The 18597-nt window shown below is 44.8% G+C and overlaps 2 protein-coding genes across 6 annotated transcripts in view; both read left to right on the top strand.

Moving 5' to 3' along the window:
* Positions 1 to 7191, top strand: part of ARIH1 (ariadne RBR E3 ubiquitin protein ligase 1) — a 58954-nt gene extending 51763 nt beyond the window's left edge. For all 5 annotated transcript variants that reach the window (XM_075764891.1, XM_075764893.1, XM_075764892.1 and 2 more), the window contains 4 exons: positions 49 to 106; positions 1419 to 1679; positions 2574 to 2686; positions 5470 to 7191. In XM_075764891.1, coding sequence (XP_075621006.1) covers positions 49 to 106; positions 1419 to 1679; positions 2574 to 2686; positions 5470 to 5554 — 517 coding nt within the window. In that variant the 3' untranslated portion in view covers positions 5555 to 7191. The remainder of the gene's footprint in view (positions 1 to 48; positions 107 to 1418; positions 1680 to 2573; positions 2687 to 5469) is intronic.
* Positions 7192 to 8193: 1002 nt separating this feature from the next.
* BBS4 (Bardet-Biedl syndrome 4) overlaps positions 8194 to 18597 on the top strand; it is a 37660-nt gene continuing 27256 nt past the window's right edge. Inside the window, exons 1-2 of the mRNA XM_075764973.1 lie at positions 8194 to 8264; positions 9874 to 9925. Coding sequence (XP_075621088.1) covers positions 8241 to 8264; positions 9874 to 9925 — 76 coding nt within the window. The 5' untranslated portion in view covers positions 8194 to 8240. The remainder of the gene's footprint in view (positions 8265 to 9873; positions 9926 to 18597) is intronic.

Genomic DNA, 18597 nt, shown 5'->3' with positions numbered 1-18597 from the left:
CGGCGTGGATTTGGACTGAAATCTGTGGAATCGGTGTCCCCGTTACAGGTACAACTGTAATCGCTACAATGAGGATGATGCAAAGGCAGCAAGGGATGCACAGGAGGTGAGTCCATAACCTTTGGTGATAAGGGAGATCACAAACCCTGTGGCGTGTTTTCGGGCTTTCTGTAAATCTATACATTGGCTCTGAAGAATTTCCTGGATTTGGGCACAAATCCAAAAGACAATTCAGTTCCCCTGTGCTTTGGACTCTTGCTTCATGCCAGAAAAAAAAACAAAACACGTATGTTCAAAGCCACTTTAACCCAGTTTAAAGAACATGTTAGCTCAGTTGCTATCTGTCATGCTGCCTTGCCTGTTTTATAGCAGCTCTTCACATGAAGTCATCTTAATGTCGTGGGTCTGAGACAACAATCCTCGTGTCCTTCGTAAAATACTCTTTACTGCAAAGTTCTTAATGCGAATCCCGAGGTGTTTAAACACAGCAGACCTTTTGAATGTAAATAGAGTAGACTTCGGCTGTTCCAATAACTACACATGAAGGTTTGACAGAGGAGAAACCGCGGGTGAAGCAGCAGCTACATGAAACTGTTCAGTGAATATGGATAGAGCCAAACCCCTTTTCCATGGGGAGGGATTGCACGCTGTGTGCTGCGGCTCGCAGAAATCCAATTCCTCCATCTCCATCGAGAACCGTTACAGCCAAGAACCGAAGTATTTCCTGCAGCCCCTCTTCCTGCAAACAGGCCTGACTTGGGCTGCTACCTGCTACCTTTGCACAGCCACAACATAAAGCTTAACCCTGCCCGTGTTGTCGTTTTTGTGCAGCCGGTCTGTCAGCGAGAAGAAAATAAGATTTAATGTCTGTGTATTGAGTCATCTTGGTTCCTTGTAGTACTTAGCACGTGGGGTCTTTCTCCTGCACTATAATCAGTGTGGCCTGGGCAGCCTAAGGTTGCCCTCTTAATGCAAGAACAGTAATTCTTTAATTAGAATTCCTTATTAGCAAAAGAACCCCAAGGAAAATCTGCTGCTTACTGTTTTTCGTGACACTGGAAGCATTTAAGTCCTGTAACTTCAATTGAGAGGCTGAAATTCAAAACTGATCGAGCTTACGTGATTCTGCTCGCTGCCAGGGTTGGGAGCGAGGGTGCCACAGCTGAGCTAGGAAGTGCCCTGCGTGACAGCGAGCTGCCGTGGGTCTGGCCTCTCATCTCCGCCGAGTGTCGGGGTTAACAGCCCCGCGCATAGTGGCGCCATCCGAGTCTGGCCAACGTGAGAGGAGAGGAAACACCTTTGGAAAGGAAGCTCGTTCTCAGGGTCAGGAAGAGCCTTGCGAAGGGTTTACTTCTTTTGCAGCCTTTACTTTGTTTTAACTATTTGTTTTCTTTTTCCCCTAATGGGAATTAACACAGCGATCCAGAGCAGCCCTGCAGAGGTACCTGTTCTACTGCAACCGCTACATGAACCACATGCAGAGCCTGCGCTTTGAGCACAAGCTCTACGCTCAGGTGAAGCAGAAAATGGAGGAGATGCAGCAGCACAACATGTCGTGGATCGAGGTGCAGTTCCTGAAGAAAGCAGTTGATGTCCTCTGCCAGTGTCGTGCCACACTCATGTACACTTACGTCTTTGCCTTCTACCTCAAAAAGAATAATCAGTCCATTATCTTTGAGGTAGGAGAAAACATGGTTGTCAGGAGTTCGGATGACAGAGTTAAGCAAAATAGGGATATAATGCTTGGAGAAGCCGTTGGCCCCAGTGGTACAGAAGTGTTTCGGTCTTAATATTGTTGTGCAAAAGTTAGAGGATGTGCTGAGCGTCATGTAGCAGTCTCTGCTGGAGGAGGAATTTGAGTTGTAACTTACTGCCCTCTGAAACAAGAAAGGAATTGAGGTTCTGTCTTAACCCCGCCTTTGCTGGTTCAAAACTTAATTCCGGCATTTTGCCTTTCCCTGGTGTTGTTTTTTTTCCCAAGGGTGCCACCAGAAAAATTGCACTTGAGGATGTAAACGTGGAGGTGCAATCTGCTTGGCCAGTGAAACTGTATTGTCTAGTTAGGGTTTAAAACAGTCCTTCGCTGATCTTTGCACAGAACCCAAGCGGGATATTCTGTGCTCCGTGCTCAGCAGAGGGCACAAAGAACTCCTGAGGGGTAGGGGAGGCTCCGCTCTGACTGCTGGGGATGCACGCGGAGTCAGCGAGAGGCTTCGCCAGTGCTGGCAAAAAAAAATAAATAGATGAGGGACAGAATGGGAGATGAATTGTCTTGTACCGCACTGTAGCACTAGGAAGGAAAGGACTTTTTTTTAGACTGGCCAGGATATTGCAGATCGCGGAAGACATAGGTCTGGCTGTTAAATATGCGGATTTGCTTTTGATCAAATGAAGAAATTTCAGCTTTTTCAATCAGTCTTGATGTTCTGAGCAGGTTACTAGTGTGTTACACAGGGTATATCTAATCCTACTTTTTATTTCAGTACTGATTTCAGTTGGATTGAAGAAAAAGATAACAAACAACCTTCTTCCATTCCTTCCACCGCAAAATACTCTGTTTTTTGTCTTTGCAGAATAACCAAGCAGACTTAGAGAATGCTACAGAGGTGCTTTCCGGGTACCTCGAGCGAGATATATCCCAAGATTCGCTGCAAGACATAAAGCAGAAAGTACAGGATAAGTACAGGTTTGTTTTTTGTTTTTTTTTTATTAATCCTCCCTCTCAAAGCTGCTTGATCACCTGTATCGCCATCCCGTGTGACAGGTAGTGGCACGTGTGCTTGCCAAGCTCCCGTCCCCGTTTGCCTTCTGCCATACATTGTGTTTATCAGCCGGTCCCTGGGCATCTGAGAACCGTGCCAGCCCCTGAAATCATCAGCCCCGAAGCCCTCACATAGATGCTGGCAGCGGGTTTTCGTGCCCCTGTTGGGACCAGCTCTCGGGGAAGGTGACAGCCCGCAGGGAGAGGCTCCCAGCTCTGCCTTGTGTCCGCTTCGCTGAGCAGTAGTGAGAAGATGTGATCTCGTAACGGCAAAATATTGTGACGGAAAGCAGTGGCTCCTCGTACGCCGCTGTTCCCGCATGGAAGGAGCACGTGGGAATGGCCAGGACCAAGATAGGACCTATGCTGTGAGGGCCGAAGAAGAACAAGGAGTGACTTTGCTCCCAACTGACAGCTTTGGCCTAGGATGAGTTGCCGTAAGAGAACAATCAGTTCTTTTTATTCACTTTTTGGGCCCGTTTGTGCAAAAAACCAACCAACCAAACCCCCCCCCCCCCCAAAAAAAAACGGGTGTAGGAACGCTATCCTTAAAGAAGAGGGAGAGAGCAACCTGCCCAACTGGGGAGGAGAGCAGGAGAACTGGGGGCCAGGTGACACAAATGCTTTTGCCAGTCCTAGAGGAATCGCTTCTGCACAGTGGAAAAATACAAAGCTGTAAATGTGGATGAGTCACAGGATTATGGCTTGCGTTTTTGAGGCATTTTGCCAAAGTCACTAAATCTGTTATGCCTAGCTTAGAAGGGGGCGGGGGGGGAAGAAAGCCAAAGTAGGGTGAGCCGTAGTGGCTAAGGGACTCTGTGGAGCAGAAGAAGCTGTTAAGCTGTGGTGGGCCTGTGGCCCGCTCTGCCATAGTCTCAGCCCTCCTCCTCTTCTGAGACATTTTCTAATTTACCCTTTAAGATAACTGTTAAGTCGCTATCTCAGCTCAACCTGCTTGTTTGCTTAAGTCCTCTGAAAACTCTTCTAGGGATGGTAACAGCTGTCCAGAAGAAATTAAAACCTAATACAGCCTGAATTGCCTGAAAGCGTAATATCCCAAACCTGCCTTCGTTTTTCTGGGAAGAAAGTATGCATCTGTCAAGCCCGCGCAGGTCCCTAATTAACTAGTTCAGTCACGTCTTAATTGTGTCCTGCCCGGTGCTCTTTGTGTATTGACGCAAGACCGGGACCAAGGATGTTCTCGAGGTGGGTTTAGAGCTCTGGGGAATTGCAGGGACTGACCTCGGAGCTAATTTGGTTTCAGCTGTTTCAATCTCTGAGCTTGCAAAGACACTTCTAGAAAACAGAATTAAACTCCCCCCCCTGCACCAGCGGCAAAATAACTGAAGTTGGGAAAGCAGAAACTGCACGTTCGCTATCACGTGCTTCAGAAAATCGATGGCACTGTGCGTACGACGATTTCTGTTGCAACAACTGATAGCAATGAGAAGAGCCGAAGAGCTTTATTTGGATAAAGCTGTCTGCCTGATCCGATACTGAGTGGTAGCGGCGTAAGGGCTGCGGTGAGGGGTTTGAGTTTGGGTCGCTGTGATGGAGGAGCAAGGATAGTTTTCTGCTAGGATCTCCCGCTGGGAGATTCCTCCTTCGGTGAGCAGGGGGATGTTTGCCTGTTGTCGAACGAGCCACGTTCCCAGCTACGGGAGCCCTTCGGATGCCGTCACGGCTGATGCGCGTGTCTGCAAACTGAACTGTGGACCGGTAACTCGGCAGTCAGCTCCGAACCATGAACCAGCTACACAGCAGGCCCTTGGGAGCTGTCGCTTAGACTTGTCTTGTCCCCTGCGCGCCTAAAGATGATGTAGACTTTGGCATCACCGTTGGAAGGGGTTTAATACAGAAATGCCTACTGCTTATTTATAATTCCCTCTTGGAACCTGAATACTTTAAATGTTTCTCTGCTTTTTATCTTTTTAGTTGGCTAATGCACCTGAAATGAATGTGGCATCTTTTGATATGTTCCTATGATATCCCTTTTCCTCAGTATCATTGATCCTGGTAGGACCGTACCTAACTCGGGGATCAGTTTTATTTGCAGCTTTGTTTAAATGAGCGTAGGTGAGAAGACGCTGCAAGGCGCAACGTCCCTCTGAGACGCAGGAATTGCGATGCGAGGTAAAATCTGCACTCCAACCCGACCAGTAACCGTTCTCGTAACCAGCTCGACCGCTTCCTTCTCCACCGGGATTTTTTGGAGCGGAATAAAACCGTGTCAGCGCTCCCGAGGTGGTGTGGGTGTTCGTTTTTTTTTTTCCCTTGTCCTGATAGGGCTCAGCGAGCAGGTGCCAGCCCGCGTTCGAGGAGAGCATCACCCCATTTTCGGGTGTCACCGCTAACCTGCACTCTGGCTTTTGCAAACTGCAGCCGCTTCTTCCTTTTCCAGCTCTTAACAGAGGTTTCTCAGCTGTAGAATACTTCAGGGAGACTTTTGTGTGGGAAACTCTAAATTTCTGTGCTGGTTTGTTGGTTTTGGGGGTTTTTTTTTTTGGTGGGTGGTTTTTTTTTTTTCAGCCGAGGACCTGGAGTAACTGATGTCTTAATTAGCGCTGTTAACGGGCTACAAATACAAAGTCCCTCCTCAGGGGCTGTCTTTCGGTAGCGAGGCTTAACGTAGGTTTGCGTTACTCGACGCCGGGGCTGAGCCGCAGTTCCTAACGCGCCTTTTCTGTGCTGTTTTTTCTTTGCCGCAGATACTGCGAGAGTCGACGAAGGGTTTTGTTGCAGCACGTGCATGAAGGCTACGAGAAGGATCTGTGGGAGTACATTGAGGACTGAGACTGGCCCCCCGCATAAAACGAACTCTGAAACCTTTACCATCTAGAGTGCTCATGCGATTCAAATAAAACACACACAAGGCGCTACGCCTGTTACACCGCTGGTCTGTAGTACCGGGATTCTGTTTTGTTAACAGAAAATTTAAGTAAATTATATTGTAATAAAGGAAAAAAAAAAAGGTAGATAAACCATTGTACAACAGTATTCTAGGCGGCCAATAAGAGTGTGACAGACGCACTAAAAAAAAAAACCCTCCAACTTTAACTTGTAACGTAGCTTCGTTCTCCAAGCCGACTCCTTTTTTTTTCTTTTCTATCTTTCTTTTCCTGTGTGTAGTACAGATGAAATTTAAAACAGTTTCTTGACACTGCTTTTCATGTCCAAACCAGCCATTTTGATGTACTTTGGTAAGGGGGGGGGAGGAAGGTTCTCCCGCCCCTCTCCTCTTCCTCCTCTTCTCTGCCCCCCCCCGGATGAATGTCGATTTGGCTCGTTGTAAAGATGATTTTTGGGGAGGGGAGGAGGGGGGGGTTACACAGCAAGGAAAAAAACAAACCTGACCCACAAACAAACCAACAAACAAACCTTTGTATATGACTTTTAAAACAAAAAAAGAGGACAACACAGTATTTTTCAAAGTTGTATATAGCGCATATGCATGGACAAAGAGCAAGCGTGGCACGTGTTTGCATAATGTTTAATTACAAAAAAATATTTATTCTTTAAAAATCTTCAAGATTATGTCTATTTGCTGTGCATTTTCTTTCAGTTTGATTATTAATTTTTTTGGTTTTGTTTTGTTTTCCCTGGGATGGGGTGGGGGAAGCGTGTGCTGGTATAGTGAATCCATTTTATTATTATTTGCTTTGTTTTGGAAGGTTTTTTTTACCCGAGACATTGGGTTTTTCTCCTCTTCCGGCAGTTCCTTTACGTCCGCGGCCTCCACGGTTTTGTGCGTGTACCCATTGCTGGCGACAGCCCCGTCCCCTCGCGCGCAGCTCCTGACGCTCGGTAACCCCGTGTGCGTTGCGTTACCGCCCAGTTTATGCTGAGATTCAGGATGCTTTGCCTTCCTTCCTCTTTTTTTTTTTTTTTTTAATCCAGGGTTTTTTGGCCCTGGATTGCTACCTGCCCAAATCCAACTTTGCTTTTCCCATCCATGCACGCAGGATCTGCGCTCCCAATGCAGGGGGCTCTCTGTGCGTGTGTTCAGAGTTTAATTTTTAATTCTGAGGCAGGAAAAGGAGGAGGGGTATTTTGCACCACTTCTCAAAAGACTTGTGGAAAGATTTCGGCTGTGGATCTCCTCTTCCCTCCCCATTTCATCTGTCAAATGGACCGTTCCTTGCTGTTTTTAAGTTTCACTTACGTTATAACAAGTCGTAACATTGAAAAGGAAAGATGATGGAATTGTCTCTGTGTTTGTTTTGGGCTCAGTCACTGGGCATACTGTCCTGGCAAATATTTAACACTCCATCTAGTGCAGTAGAAGTTGAAATCAGTGGGGTATTTTTCAATTAAAAGGGGAAAGAACTAATGAGTTAGCTACTGAGTCCATTTTTATGATTTCTGTAACAAGAGCTATGTTAAAGTAAACAATTGGTGGTGGTTTTATTAAATTTACTCCTGTATAGGAATTCCTTCTGTGGTATTTTTCGCCAGGCTAGTGTCCTCAAAGCTTTCTGCCAGCTTCAAGGGGGAAAAAAATCGCAAAGGGGCACATTAAAAAAGGCAGATTGCAGGCAGGTCGGGGATGCCAAATGAACCTTTCCAGCTTCCTCCCTGATGAACGCTGACCCAGCGATGCGGTTTTGTCCGTCTCTACTGGCTTTCTACTTCACCCCCCCCTCACCGCGGCTTATTTTGCCCCTGGGAAGCTATCGCAGGCGAGAATTATCTCTGCTTTTCCTGCCCTGGCTGGCGAGGGGTGGGACGGAGCAGGGCCTGCGTGGAGGTGCGGAGGTCAGCGCCGCTTTTGTTGGGCTCTGCCTGCGGGCGGGGGCTCCGTGGCTTTCCATCGGCTCTCAGAAATTCCCAATTCCTCTATTAAAATGCTTTTCAACGCCTCGTGTTCTTCCCGAGCGTGGCGGGCCGCGGCCTTAGGTTTTTCACTCCGTGTTCCCCAAAGGCTGCGGGCAGGAAACCTGGTCCGTGGCATCTTCCACCTTGACGGCTGTTGACAAACCTGAGGTAAATGATGATTAAAACCCCGTTCTGCGGGAGTAACCCGCTGCTCTTCCTCTCCCTCAGCCATTACCTGGCTGTAAGGACACCTCTGCAGCCTTCTCTGTGGAAAATAACCAGAAAACAAGCCCCCATCCCTCCCTCCACCCTCCAGCGGGGCCTGAGGGGAGCCCAGCTGGGCTGAGGAGGCAACCGGGGCCCCTCAGCGCTCCCGCGGGCCGAGGCCTCCTTATTCGGCGGGAGAACGGAATAAACCCTTCCTAATAAACTTGTATTTTATTATTTCATTAGTTACTTCGGTGTTTTTCATGGTAAATGCCGCGGCGGTTCCCGGGCTAAGGAACCGGGAGGGGTGTGTGGGGAGGTGTGTGTGTCTCGGTCCTCCAGCCGCCACCGCCGCCTTCCCGTCGGGCATAGCGCCCGGCTCGTCTATGGTTGTCCCGGAAGTGCTTTGCGCGGGGGTAACCATGGTAACGGGCAGCTTCTTCCCGCTACCGGAGTCATGGCGGAGCCGCAGGCCGCACCGGTGAGGAACGGCCGGCCTTCCTCCTGCCCCGCGGGCAGCGAGTGCCCGCCCGGCCCCGGGAGGGCTGAGGGGAGCTTGGGGAGGTGGGATAAGGGGAGGCTGGGGTGGCGGAGGGGTGGTTTTAAGAGTTGTACCACTTGGTATTGAAAACGTAATGGAAATGGAGCCCTGTTCTGAATTTTATTGTGGTAATGTGGTGAAATCGGAGCTTTCCTCAACGTCCCTCCCAGGTCACTTATTGCCCTCGTTTCGCCTGCTGAGCAGGTTGTATGGTGTAGCCGGATTTCTTACTGTCAGGTGTTCTCCACGAAAATAAATGGTCTTGGATTCAGGCAAAAAAAAATAATTCTTGGATTCAGGCAAAAAAAAAATCCTCTCATGGATAAATATCTGATTAAAAGGCGAGGAGCAGAAAGAAGGAATAAATGTTTTTGGTTTTGTTTTTTTTTTTTGTGGTGAAGGTTGATTGTTAACAAAGCCCATCTGGTGTATCTGCAAATGATGTGGAGAAAACGGTGGCTAAAAACTTATTTGGGTGAGGAGGAAATACAGTAAACGACAGGAAAGTCTTAATGGTGCTGAGTGATAGGACTTTTCAGTTGGAATGATGTGTATAGATTAAAAAATTGCAAATATATTAAAAAGTGAGGGAAAAATGAGGGGGTTTGTGCTGGCTATTGCTGCTTAGGAACGAGTTCTTGGAGCTGGGTAATTCGGTGAAAATATCAGTTCAGCTTTTCACATTAGGAATCAGAAAAGTGAATAAAACGTTAGAAATTATTAAGAAAGAAAGCTGGTAAAAGACTTTTCTGCCTACATCTGAGGTGTTCCCACGTCTTGGATACTGCGCGCAGTTCTGGGCCTCCCCGTCTCCAGTAAAAAGAGTAAAATGAGAAAATGTTACCAAAATGTGATGAGCAATATGGGTAGACTGAATCTCTGCTTTAAGAAATTGTTTCTTAAGGAGAGGGGAAGGTGACACAGATCTATAAAATCTGGCATTGTGTCTAGGGAAGAGGGGTGAGGACTGTTTCTTCCCCAAGAAACAAAAATAAAAATACTTCCCTGTGTAATCATGTTTCTCTTCTGTGAAGGCTTGATTTTTTTTTTGATGCAAAATAAGAGGGAAAAAAAAAAGTAGAAGACACATTTATTTTCCTCAGACTGGGTACCTGCCTGTCCGTGAGCTCTGGGCAATATTTGCAGGTTGAGGTTTGTCCGCGCCTGCGGACCCCGATGGTTCCCCAGGAACGACTTTGTTCTAATGAATTTTATAAATGTTTTATAAGAAATGCTTTTTTTCTCCCCGTGTAATCTCTAATTAGCATCTTAAATGCTTGAGTTTTGGTTTTTTACAAGGTAAGGATCACTTTCTAGAAGCCCAATAAATGGTAGTGAGCCTGCGGAACAGGGATGTACTGTAAAATGACCGGGTTTAATTCTCTTCCTAGCTATGGCCAGGGAAGATCGGGGCTTGTCTAGCAGCAATGATGCTGGTTTTATGCCCTCTTTCGGGATTTGCCAGTTGTCCTTTCCAATTATTTTGTGGAATAGATCTTCAAGAAACCTTGTCTGGTAGATTTAATACTCCTCTTTTCTGTCTTTTCAGGTTTCTTCATTGCCAGTGGCTACAGAACCTCCAAAGCCCCATCCTAAAAAAGGTTTGTTTGAAGAAGTGATTGTGTTTCTTGGGCCGGTGGATTTTAAGATTTCTTTTATAGTTTGTGCAGCTGTCTAGTAAGAAATGAATGTCCTCTGGGAAAGCACTATTTAGACTGTAAACTGCTGAGTACAAGTACTTTTTTCCTAGGATCTATGTGATCACTAGCTCAGTGCTGTTTCAGGCTGACTTACTGTACTTACAGCCTGCATCGTGTTTGCCTATAATCTGAAAAACTGTTGATTTTATCATGTACTTGTTGGGCTGCTAATGAGTTGGATAGTCGGTTATCTTTTTAAATTGCAAGAGGAGTTTGTTCGGTTTAGGTTCTTCGGAATAATGACTTGAAAGGATCCTGGGGAACTAACATTGTGTCTCGTTGATTTTTTGTGTCGCGTTTTCTAAGTTTTGAGGTAAAAGAGATGTGCAAGTGATTTCAAACCAGTCACATTGTAACTGGTTTTAACTGTAATTCATTTGATTTGGGGGTTTTTTTTCATACTGAAAGTGAGAATTACTGAACTCAGTCTGAGTTGTTTTGAAATCTTGGCTGATGTTGAACTGGAACAGAAACAATTTCAATTATCGGTTCAAAATATTTGACTAAAGCATGATGTTCTGTAAGGAGTTCACTCAAGCGTGGTGAACTCATGTTCCTAGTATGGATCTGTTCACTGTGGAGACTTTTCCGCGTACCTAAGGTGAGGTTTGGGTGGGTTTTTGGGTTTTTTTGGTGGATTAATCGAATCCCAATTCCTGGCAGCAGAATTCCAGCGCTTGAGCAGGGTATTGCTATCCTGGAGGTGGTGCTTGGTGTAGACCTACAGCTGTTAGCTTGCACAAGTCCGTGCCTCTTTTGTACGTTGCCCAGAGCTGAGAGGAAGCGATTGCTGTGGCTTCAGGCCTGTGTGCAAGTAAAAATAACCCCCAAATTTACTTTTATCTTGACTGCCAACTCTTTCAGAGTAAGGACAGCTGTTGCTTTGAACCAATTAGCATGGCTTCCATGGAGGGACTGATTCACTCCTTAGCGAGATGGTTTGTCTCCATCCTTCTCTGTAAAGATTACGACTCTGATCTCCTCATCCTCAGTAACCCCCACCTCGTTCTGCCTCGTCGCGCAAGTCCCATCTCTGATATTTGTGCAGATTTTACAGGACAGCGTACATTTGCGAGTTCCCTAAATGAAACATCTGTAAAGGGATCAGGCTGATGGTGTTTTCCTGGCGGGCTCAGATCTATTAAATCAACTCTGCATAATTCATGAGCGAACAGAATAGCTGAAAAAGAAAGATGGGGCCATCAGCCGTACAAACAAGCGGTGGAGGTGTGCTGGATAGAAGCTGTCATGCCTCTGTCAGCTTGCTTGTTAGACTGTTCATCAAGTGCCTTCCTGCTTTTAGATGTGTGCAATTTAATATTGATTGTTTGGGAGAATGAACCGTGGTGGTTGCAACTTTCTTAACGGGGCTTGTTTCTCCAGATCCCGCCTGCTGTTTGATAAAGGGCTGCTTGTTCTTGGCACCCGAGGAAGAGTTTTCTCTCCTACTCAGCAGCATTTTGCATTAACAGCCCTGAAGCAGAGCTGGCCGCTTGTTTAAAAAGGACCAATACCGACATTCCTTCAGGTGTTTTAAGGTTGGAAGCCTGAGGCTGGGCAAAGGCCGTGCGAAAGAATCGTTCTGTCTCCATCACCAGGCAGTGTTCCTCCCGGCTCCTTCATCTGGTGTCGGTGTTCGCACAACTGCGTGCCAGAGGGGAGAAAGTAGTAAATGAAATCCAGTTATTCGTGGCTCCGGATCTCCCTTTTATATCAATACGACCCTTGGCTCAAAATTAACTATGGTGACTTAAAAATATAATTGAGCCTGTGACTTTTGTAACTGTGTTTTGTGGCTCTTAGGGTAAATTGAAGCACCTCCGGTACCTGGCACACCTCGGGTAGTTCTTAAATTAAATGCTTTGGAAGCCTTTGTGCTTTGCTGTTTAACATTTGACTGTGTTGCCTTCAGTGCAGCGGGCAAAAGCTGATTTGTGCTGCCCGATCGTTAATCTCTAGGAAATGAGGGCGGCGAAAAGATTTGTAACAGGGAGCGATGTAACAGCGCGCTTTGTGTGTGGGTGTGATGCTGGGGGCACGTGAGGGAGGAAGGGAAAGAATAAAAGTGATGTATGTGCTTTTGTGGAGATTGGCATGAAAGAACAGCATCTTTTTCCCATGACAGGTTGTTGGGTGTTTTTTTTTTCTGAATTGGATTTTTCTAGAACTTCTGAATGAAGTATCTCATCCTATTTTAGTTTCGCTGAGAATTATGGTGAACTTTAAGGAGCCAGGCAAATTGACATCAGTTCTGTGTGAACAGAGCAGTGCTGCTCAACTTATTTTAAACTGACATTTTTAAACACTGAATGGTAACTTTCTGTTGCGGCAATTTGCCTTTTTACATTTCCATCGGATTTTCAAGTAGGATGCAAGAGAGATCCCGAAACCAACATTAATGCAAGCAGGTCTATGAAATACAGAGACCAGATGGTATATTATGGTCTCCTACGAACAGTTTGGAGTGGATAAAATTTATGCCCAGACAGAGCGGGTATTGCAGGAACTAAAGAAAGTCATTGTACGCAATATAGTAGAGTATGACCATGTCATCGCTGAAGTCCTAACTTTAATGGATTCAGATTGTCGTGTACTGGGTAGGAGGAAGGTATTAAACGTATGTGCTTGAGAACGTGATGTCAAATTTGCAAAAAGTCATTTGAATGACAAAACATACGCGCAAGGTTTGTTGCTTAACCAGAAGGAACGCCAGAAGACGGCGTTCTCAGTCTGATGCAGATGAGAATACATTGAATACTGTTGAACCGTGCAACCCGCAAGTCGCGCGGCTTCCCCTCGCTGTTGCGTTGCTTTCCTCCCGTGGATGCTCGTTTGATCCTGTCCGTTAGACAAGAAAAAAATGTAAAAAAGGTTTAGCAACCTGGTCTTACGGCTCTAAAACTAGAATAACTTTGAGTTAAGAGGCAGAATTTGCTCTTCAGTTGGCTGCCATCAGGGCTGATCCATCATGTGGCTTTTAGGTTGCGAAAACCCGAGGGGTTGGGATTTAAGAAAGTCTGTCTTGCAGGCGGGTCAGCCCAAAGGGAAGACGATGAGCTTTCAACAAGCGCATAAAGGGTCTGGAGCAGCCTGCGGTGGTGGTGGGGAAAGGCGTCGTACGCAGCGATCGGGTCAGAAATCTCAACATCTAGCAATCTAAATTAAAGGGCCCGGCGGAAGGCAAACTCCTCGGAGTATCTTGTAGCTGCACTTGGTGACAACCATTATTCAGCAGCTGACACGTTAGTAGCTAAAACCATTCATTATTTTGTCCTTTACCCCCCGTAGGGAGAGCTGCTCTGAAAATCAATTCCCTTTGTTGCTACATCAAGATCCATAACTCTCCCCGTGTTGATATTTTGTCCCCATGCAATTGATGGTAGAATAAAGGCAGCCCTGTTCCTTGAAGCGATGTAGAGTTAATATCAGCCTGCTGAGATGGGGTTTTAATCTCCCTGCTGCATTTTAAATTAATCAGATATTTTCCGAAATGCTTTACTGGTTTTGAATTGAAATAGGCTGCCTCCCATCTTTCCACTTTCCTTTTGCCACACAGGCCAATCAAGTAATTTTTATAGTAACTGATAGTACTGTAGTGGAGAAGCATTTTTACCAGCTTGTATTGTTGATTTTTATGGAACGTATCTTGAATTTATTTCCATTTATCATGGAAAAAAATATTTAGAAAGGAAGTTCTGGGCTCATGTTAGTCTAATAACAGTTCGGAGGTTAATGGAACAATTTTAAATGCATTTGGATTTCTACATAAATATTAGACCTCAGATTTTTTGAGATACATGATGGCTTTTTAATAACAGGGTAGAATCCTAATATATATATACACACACTATAATAAACACACTGAAGCAAAATAAAATAGATTTCACTTGAGTCACTGGAAGAGCTTGGGCTAGAAATCCATGAGACTGTGGAGAAGGAGAACTCTGAATTGTTACCAACCATCTCTCTGTTTACCCAAGGAAGGGTGAGGTAGATAATTTTCAAAGCGAAAATCTTCCCCTTGTGAATTGTAAAAGGATTAGCAGGGATTAAGTGTTCTCCCCAGTCCTGGGCATTAGGATATTTTTTGGATGCTTTGTAGGTATGGTTTTTTCCTAGGGTTTGAAGCAAGGAATTCTGCCTTGGATTAACTGCGACCTTTGGCAAAGTGCTTTGACTTTTGTTTCTTCCCATTTATCACCCACAAGATTGGTCTAATATCCGATGATGGTATTCGGATGCTGCGGGCTTTCAGTTAACAAAACATTTGGAGACGATAAATGAAAAAATATCTTATAAATGGATGTATTGCAATGTACTACTTGGCCTTTTGAGTGCTGTTAAAGGTAGTACTGAAGGGTGCGGGTGAGATGTATGGGAGAAATTTTACAGGGAGAAATTTTAGCGGTCAGGTCTGCCTGTTGGGCATTTTAACATGCTCAACGCATCCCATCAGAGCACTTCTGTAAAATAAACCAGGTGTCTGGGTGTTTCAAGGCCTGTGAGTCTTCATCTTATTTTTTTTTTTTCCCTCCGGCGAGTTCCATTTCTGTCTTGTATAATGGCAAGTGTAACTAGCAAAAATGTCTTGTAAGGCCACGGCGAGACATTGAAAGGGAAGAAATGAAGTTCCCTCTGCTTTTATTGCATTCAGAAAGTAAGTTGCTGACCTGAGATTAAAACAGCTGATGAGGTAGGTTTATCAGCACACGCAAGCGCTTGGTGTCGCTTTGTAAGTAATAGAAAAGTTCGATTCGATTTGGCTGTTGCAGATGAATTAGCTAATAGAAATAGGGAAGCGCATGATGTAAATGTGTGTTTTAAAGCTGTGGTTGTATCCTGTACTTAAACTCTGCGGTAATGAGGGTGTTGTTCTTTGTGGCTCAAAGTTACCACACTTTTACCACATAGAAACCTATATAGATGACGATGACACAGTACTTTGCATCTTAGCAGGGTAGTTTCTTTTGTTTAATCGAATTTTGAAATCTTCTCAAGTGGTGTGTGTTATTCTTGTCCAGCTAAATCCCATGTCAGTATTTAGCTCAACTACTGATAGTGCCATCCTTTCCGTGTGGGTGCTCATCCTTGAAGCCAAGGGTGTAGTTAATGGGTTCTAATAAAAACTAATTGCACGTGCTGATTTGACGGGCAGTAAAGCTCGCTTTAGCCAGTATTGACTCTGGTTAGGAAGTGCTTGTCACGATAAGCAATCTCAAAATGGGACTGTCAGGTAATAAATAACTTTCAGATTATGCAGAAGTAATAAGCGGCTTCTGATCATCCCTCCTGCAAAAATGCACCTTGCGCTCTCTCTGGGCGGCTCCCGCTCACACAGATGAACCGATGGGGATCCCTCCTGCTCCTGCAGATATTTTAAGGGATCCCGCAAGTTTTTTAACGGCTCGAGCACTCTGAAGAGCAGGAACTTTTTAGTACCCTGAGGAGTCGATTCTGTGCACTTTCAGAGCTGATAATTTCTGAATTCCTGATACATTTCCTTAAATCAATATAAATCCGTTCTTTGAGCCAGCTTCAAAGCTGCCTTTGAACTCATAACAGTGAAGCTGCCTGACAAATCCAGATAAAAACCAACCCCCCTTGAGTTAAATTAATTAATACTTTTAAGTGTGTCAAAAAGAAAGACGTTAGTGGGAATGTCCTGTTTGGCGGGGAGCAAATGCAGTTCCCGTGTCTGTACATACCAATTTGTTTCTATTTGGCAATGTGCAAGATGGATTTTTTTAGCCTATTCAAACCTACAACCTTGTGGGAAGAAAATAACATAGATTAGTTGGTAATTACATCATTGTTTTATGTAAGAGAATTAGATATTTTCATCTCTCTTCCATAAGTGGGTAGTAGTGCCATGTATATTTTGTTCAGGATCTGTTAGTTTTGAATGGCAAGATTAAAAAAACCCCCAAATTATTAATTTTGGGTAATTCAACTGTATAAAATACTTCATCCTCTTCTCCCCAAAATAACAGCCCAGTAATCCCTGAGCCGCAAAGAACTGGTAATATTTAAGTTTGAATGTGCTAGCACAGCTCTGCCCTCTTGTGTGTGTACGTTAATATCTGTGATTACAGGATCAAGGAACCCTTTGCAGACACCATAGCAGGTGTGTTTTTTCTCTCAAGCCTGGTATCACCGTAAAGTTTTAGTGCTCATTTTTAAATATGCAGATTCACGGTTTCGGTTCTAGCTTTACATCTTTTGGCGGTTGTCAACCTACTTCATTTCCTCTCTGTAAAGAGGAAAATCTGTATCTGCTTCTTAAGCCCGCTGCAAACTTAATTTGGCAATGAAAAGTGCCATAAAAGTGCCACCTCTTGTAGAAAGCAAGTATAATCTGACTTTTTTTTTTTATAATTTGCTAATTAAGACATATATTACACTGGATTAGGATCAGGTGGAGGGTGAAGTTTGTTAGCCCAGCTTCGGAGGAGCTAACTGTAGGGTTGCAGCATATTACTTTAGGATGACATTGAAATTGGTGAATTTATTTTTTGAGGTCCTTTGAAAGTCCTTGGTGCTAGGCGAGTTTCTTTTGTATTTTAAAGCATTCACCTTCACGTTTGTCTGGGGGCGTGCTGCTTACAGATAAAATGGCACCTCCTATTGTGAATTTAAAAATAATTTTATAAAAAATAGGAAGTAAATTTAGGAAGGCTGGGATTCATCTTTTTGAATTGAGATATCTCTGACGTAGAGCAAGGCTGAGGAGATCACCTGTGCTCCGTATTCAGTCGGTGGAAAGCCTGTCTGATGCCATTCCTCTGACCTCTCCCAGCCACCTATCTTGGGATGCGACGAATCGCTCCCCGAGGACACGTATTCCTCTACCATAAAGACAACGTGAGGCAAGTAACTTAGATGTCTTCATTTTCAGGCACTTCACTTGAGGGAGATGCATCCCACTCAAGAATGTCAGAATTAACGTTGTCTGTGCAACTTGAGTTCGAGCCGTTGAGTCTTTAATGACATCATTACGCGTTGGCTTTGGCCCAGCTCTCCAACATCATCCATTGCGCAGGAATGATGGGACTCGCCGAAAAAGGAACAGCTCACCGAGGGCTTTTGAAATAAAAGATGTCTCCGTTATTCAGTGCAGAGCCTGTTGTCGTGTTTATCTTCAGCTATCAAATCCCATAGATAAATTCCCTGGTGCTGGAAGGTTCTTCTGTGTCGTACTCAAAACCGTGCGTTATCCATTAAAGGCTCTGAAGAGACAATTCTTGTTTTTTCCAGCTTTGTGACAGAAATCGGAGTGAGGTTTCTTGCAGTTTTACAGTGTCGTAACGAAGAGACTGTTCATTCACTCCTTCCAGGGTCTGTCCCCTTTGCCGCAGACGTTTTAAGCTGCGTAACAGGCGCTGCAGAAATCCTGTGATTTAGTCACTGTTTTATTCATATTTCTCAAAGATTTCATTCACTATCTGACCTTGATTCATTTTTATATTCATCGTCAGGAGGATGAGGCGGGGAACCTGCTGAAAATACTGGCGTGTTCCTGTAATTGTACATGTGCTCGTGTAATTAAAGACCATATCGTTAAGACATTCGTGCAGTAGGGAAGAGTGAAGGTTGGAAATATTCATCCTGGGACAGGCATAAGACCTGGAAAACTTTATCCTGAGGCAACAAGTCTGCAAAATTTTGCGCATTCAAAAAATAGGCTCAGGGAGTAGGAAATGTTGAACCGTTTGCAAGACCAAGTTTAAAATATTCTTCTTTTGCAGTGGATGAAATGAGGACAGCTTCGGTTCTAGGTATTACTCCGTATTGAGTGGGGAAATTTCAGAGACCATCAGGGCTGGCTTGTGGTGCTCTCCCTTTTGTAATTTTATTTTTTTTTTTTTTTAAGAAGAAAGCTTTTTTTACAAATGCCTTATAATGACTTTAGTTTCAATTTCTCTGTAAAATACCTCGCGCCGGAGACAGAAAAAAGACTAAGCGTAAGAATTTAAGCCAAAGGAAGGATTAGACTGGAAATCCCCAAACTACCGTGCTCCCGATAGCGGAATTAATGAGAAGCTGGTTACGCAGGTTATTTTGGGAATGCCTGCAGCCAGTGTTGCTTGGTTTGCGGGGGAAATATCTTCCATCCCTGCTTTGCTGTGGGAGGAGACAGTGGGTAGTCACCAGTTAATCTCTTGGGCCTCCCGTGCTATTTATAAGCCATTTTCTTCGGAAGCCCTCTGCGATGGCGTACTCTACCTCCTTTATTTAGGAACAGCGTTGGCAAATAGACACCCAGAGGGAGCCCGGTCTCCTTCTTGCCTACAAGAGCACAAGGCATCAAGCAGGAAAAAAAAAAAAAAAGGTTTAAATGGAGAAAACAACAGTTGGGGTGCTATGCCAGGGGCCTGGCTCCTTGAATATCTCCAAGCGTAGAGTCTGCATCCTTGGGGATTTGAGAACTCTTGCGGTGAATCAGCTTATTTTTTCTAGATTAGGGCGCGTTTAAAAGCAAAAATAGCAAAAGCACTTTCAGATCCTTGTTTTTCTTCTATTTGGAGCGCGTGCCTCTGCTCAGCAGTCAGCACTGACCGTCAAAACTGGCTCGT

This window comes from Balearica regulorum, chromosome 12 (genome assembly GCF_011004875.1).
Source record: "Balearica regulorum gibbericeps isolate bBalReg1 chromosome 12, bBalReg1.pri, whole genome shotgun sequence".
NCBI classification, from domain to species: Eukaryota; Metazoa; Chordata; class Aves; order Gruiformes; family Gruidae; genus Balearica; species Balearica regulorum.
Note: the sequence above shows the minus strand (reverse complement) of the source record. Positions and strands in the feature narration are given on the sequence as shown.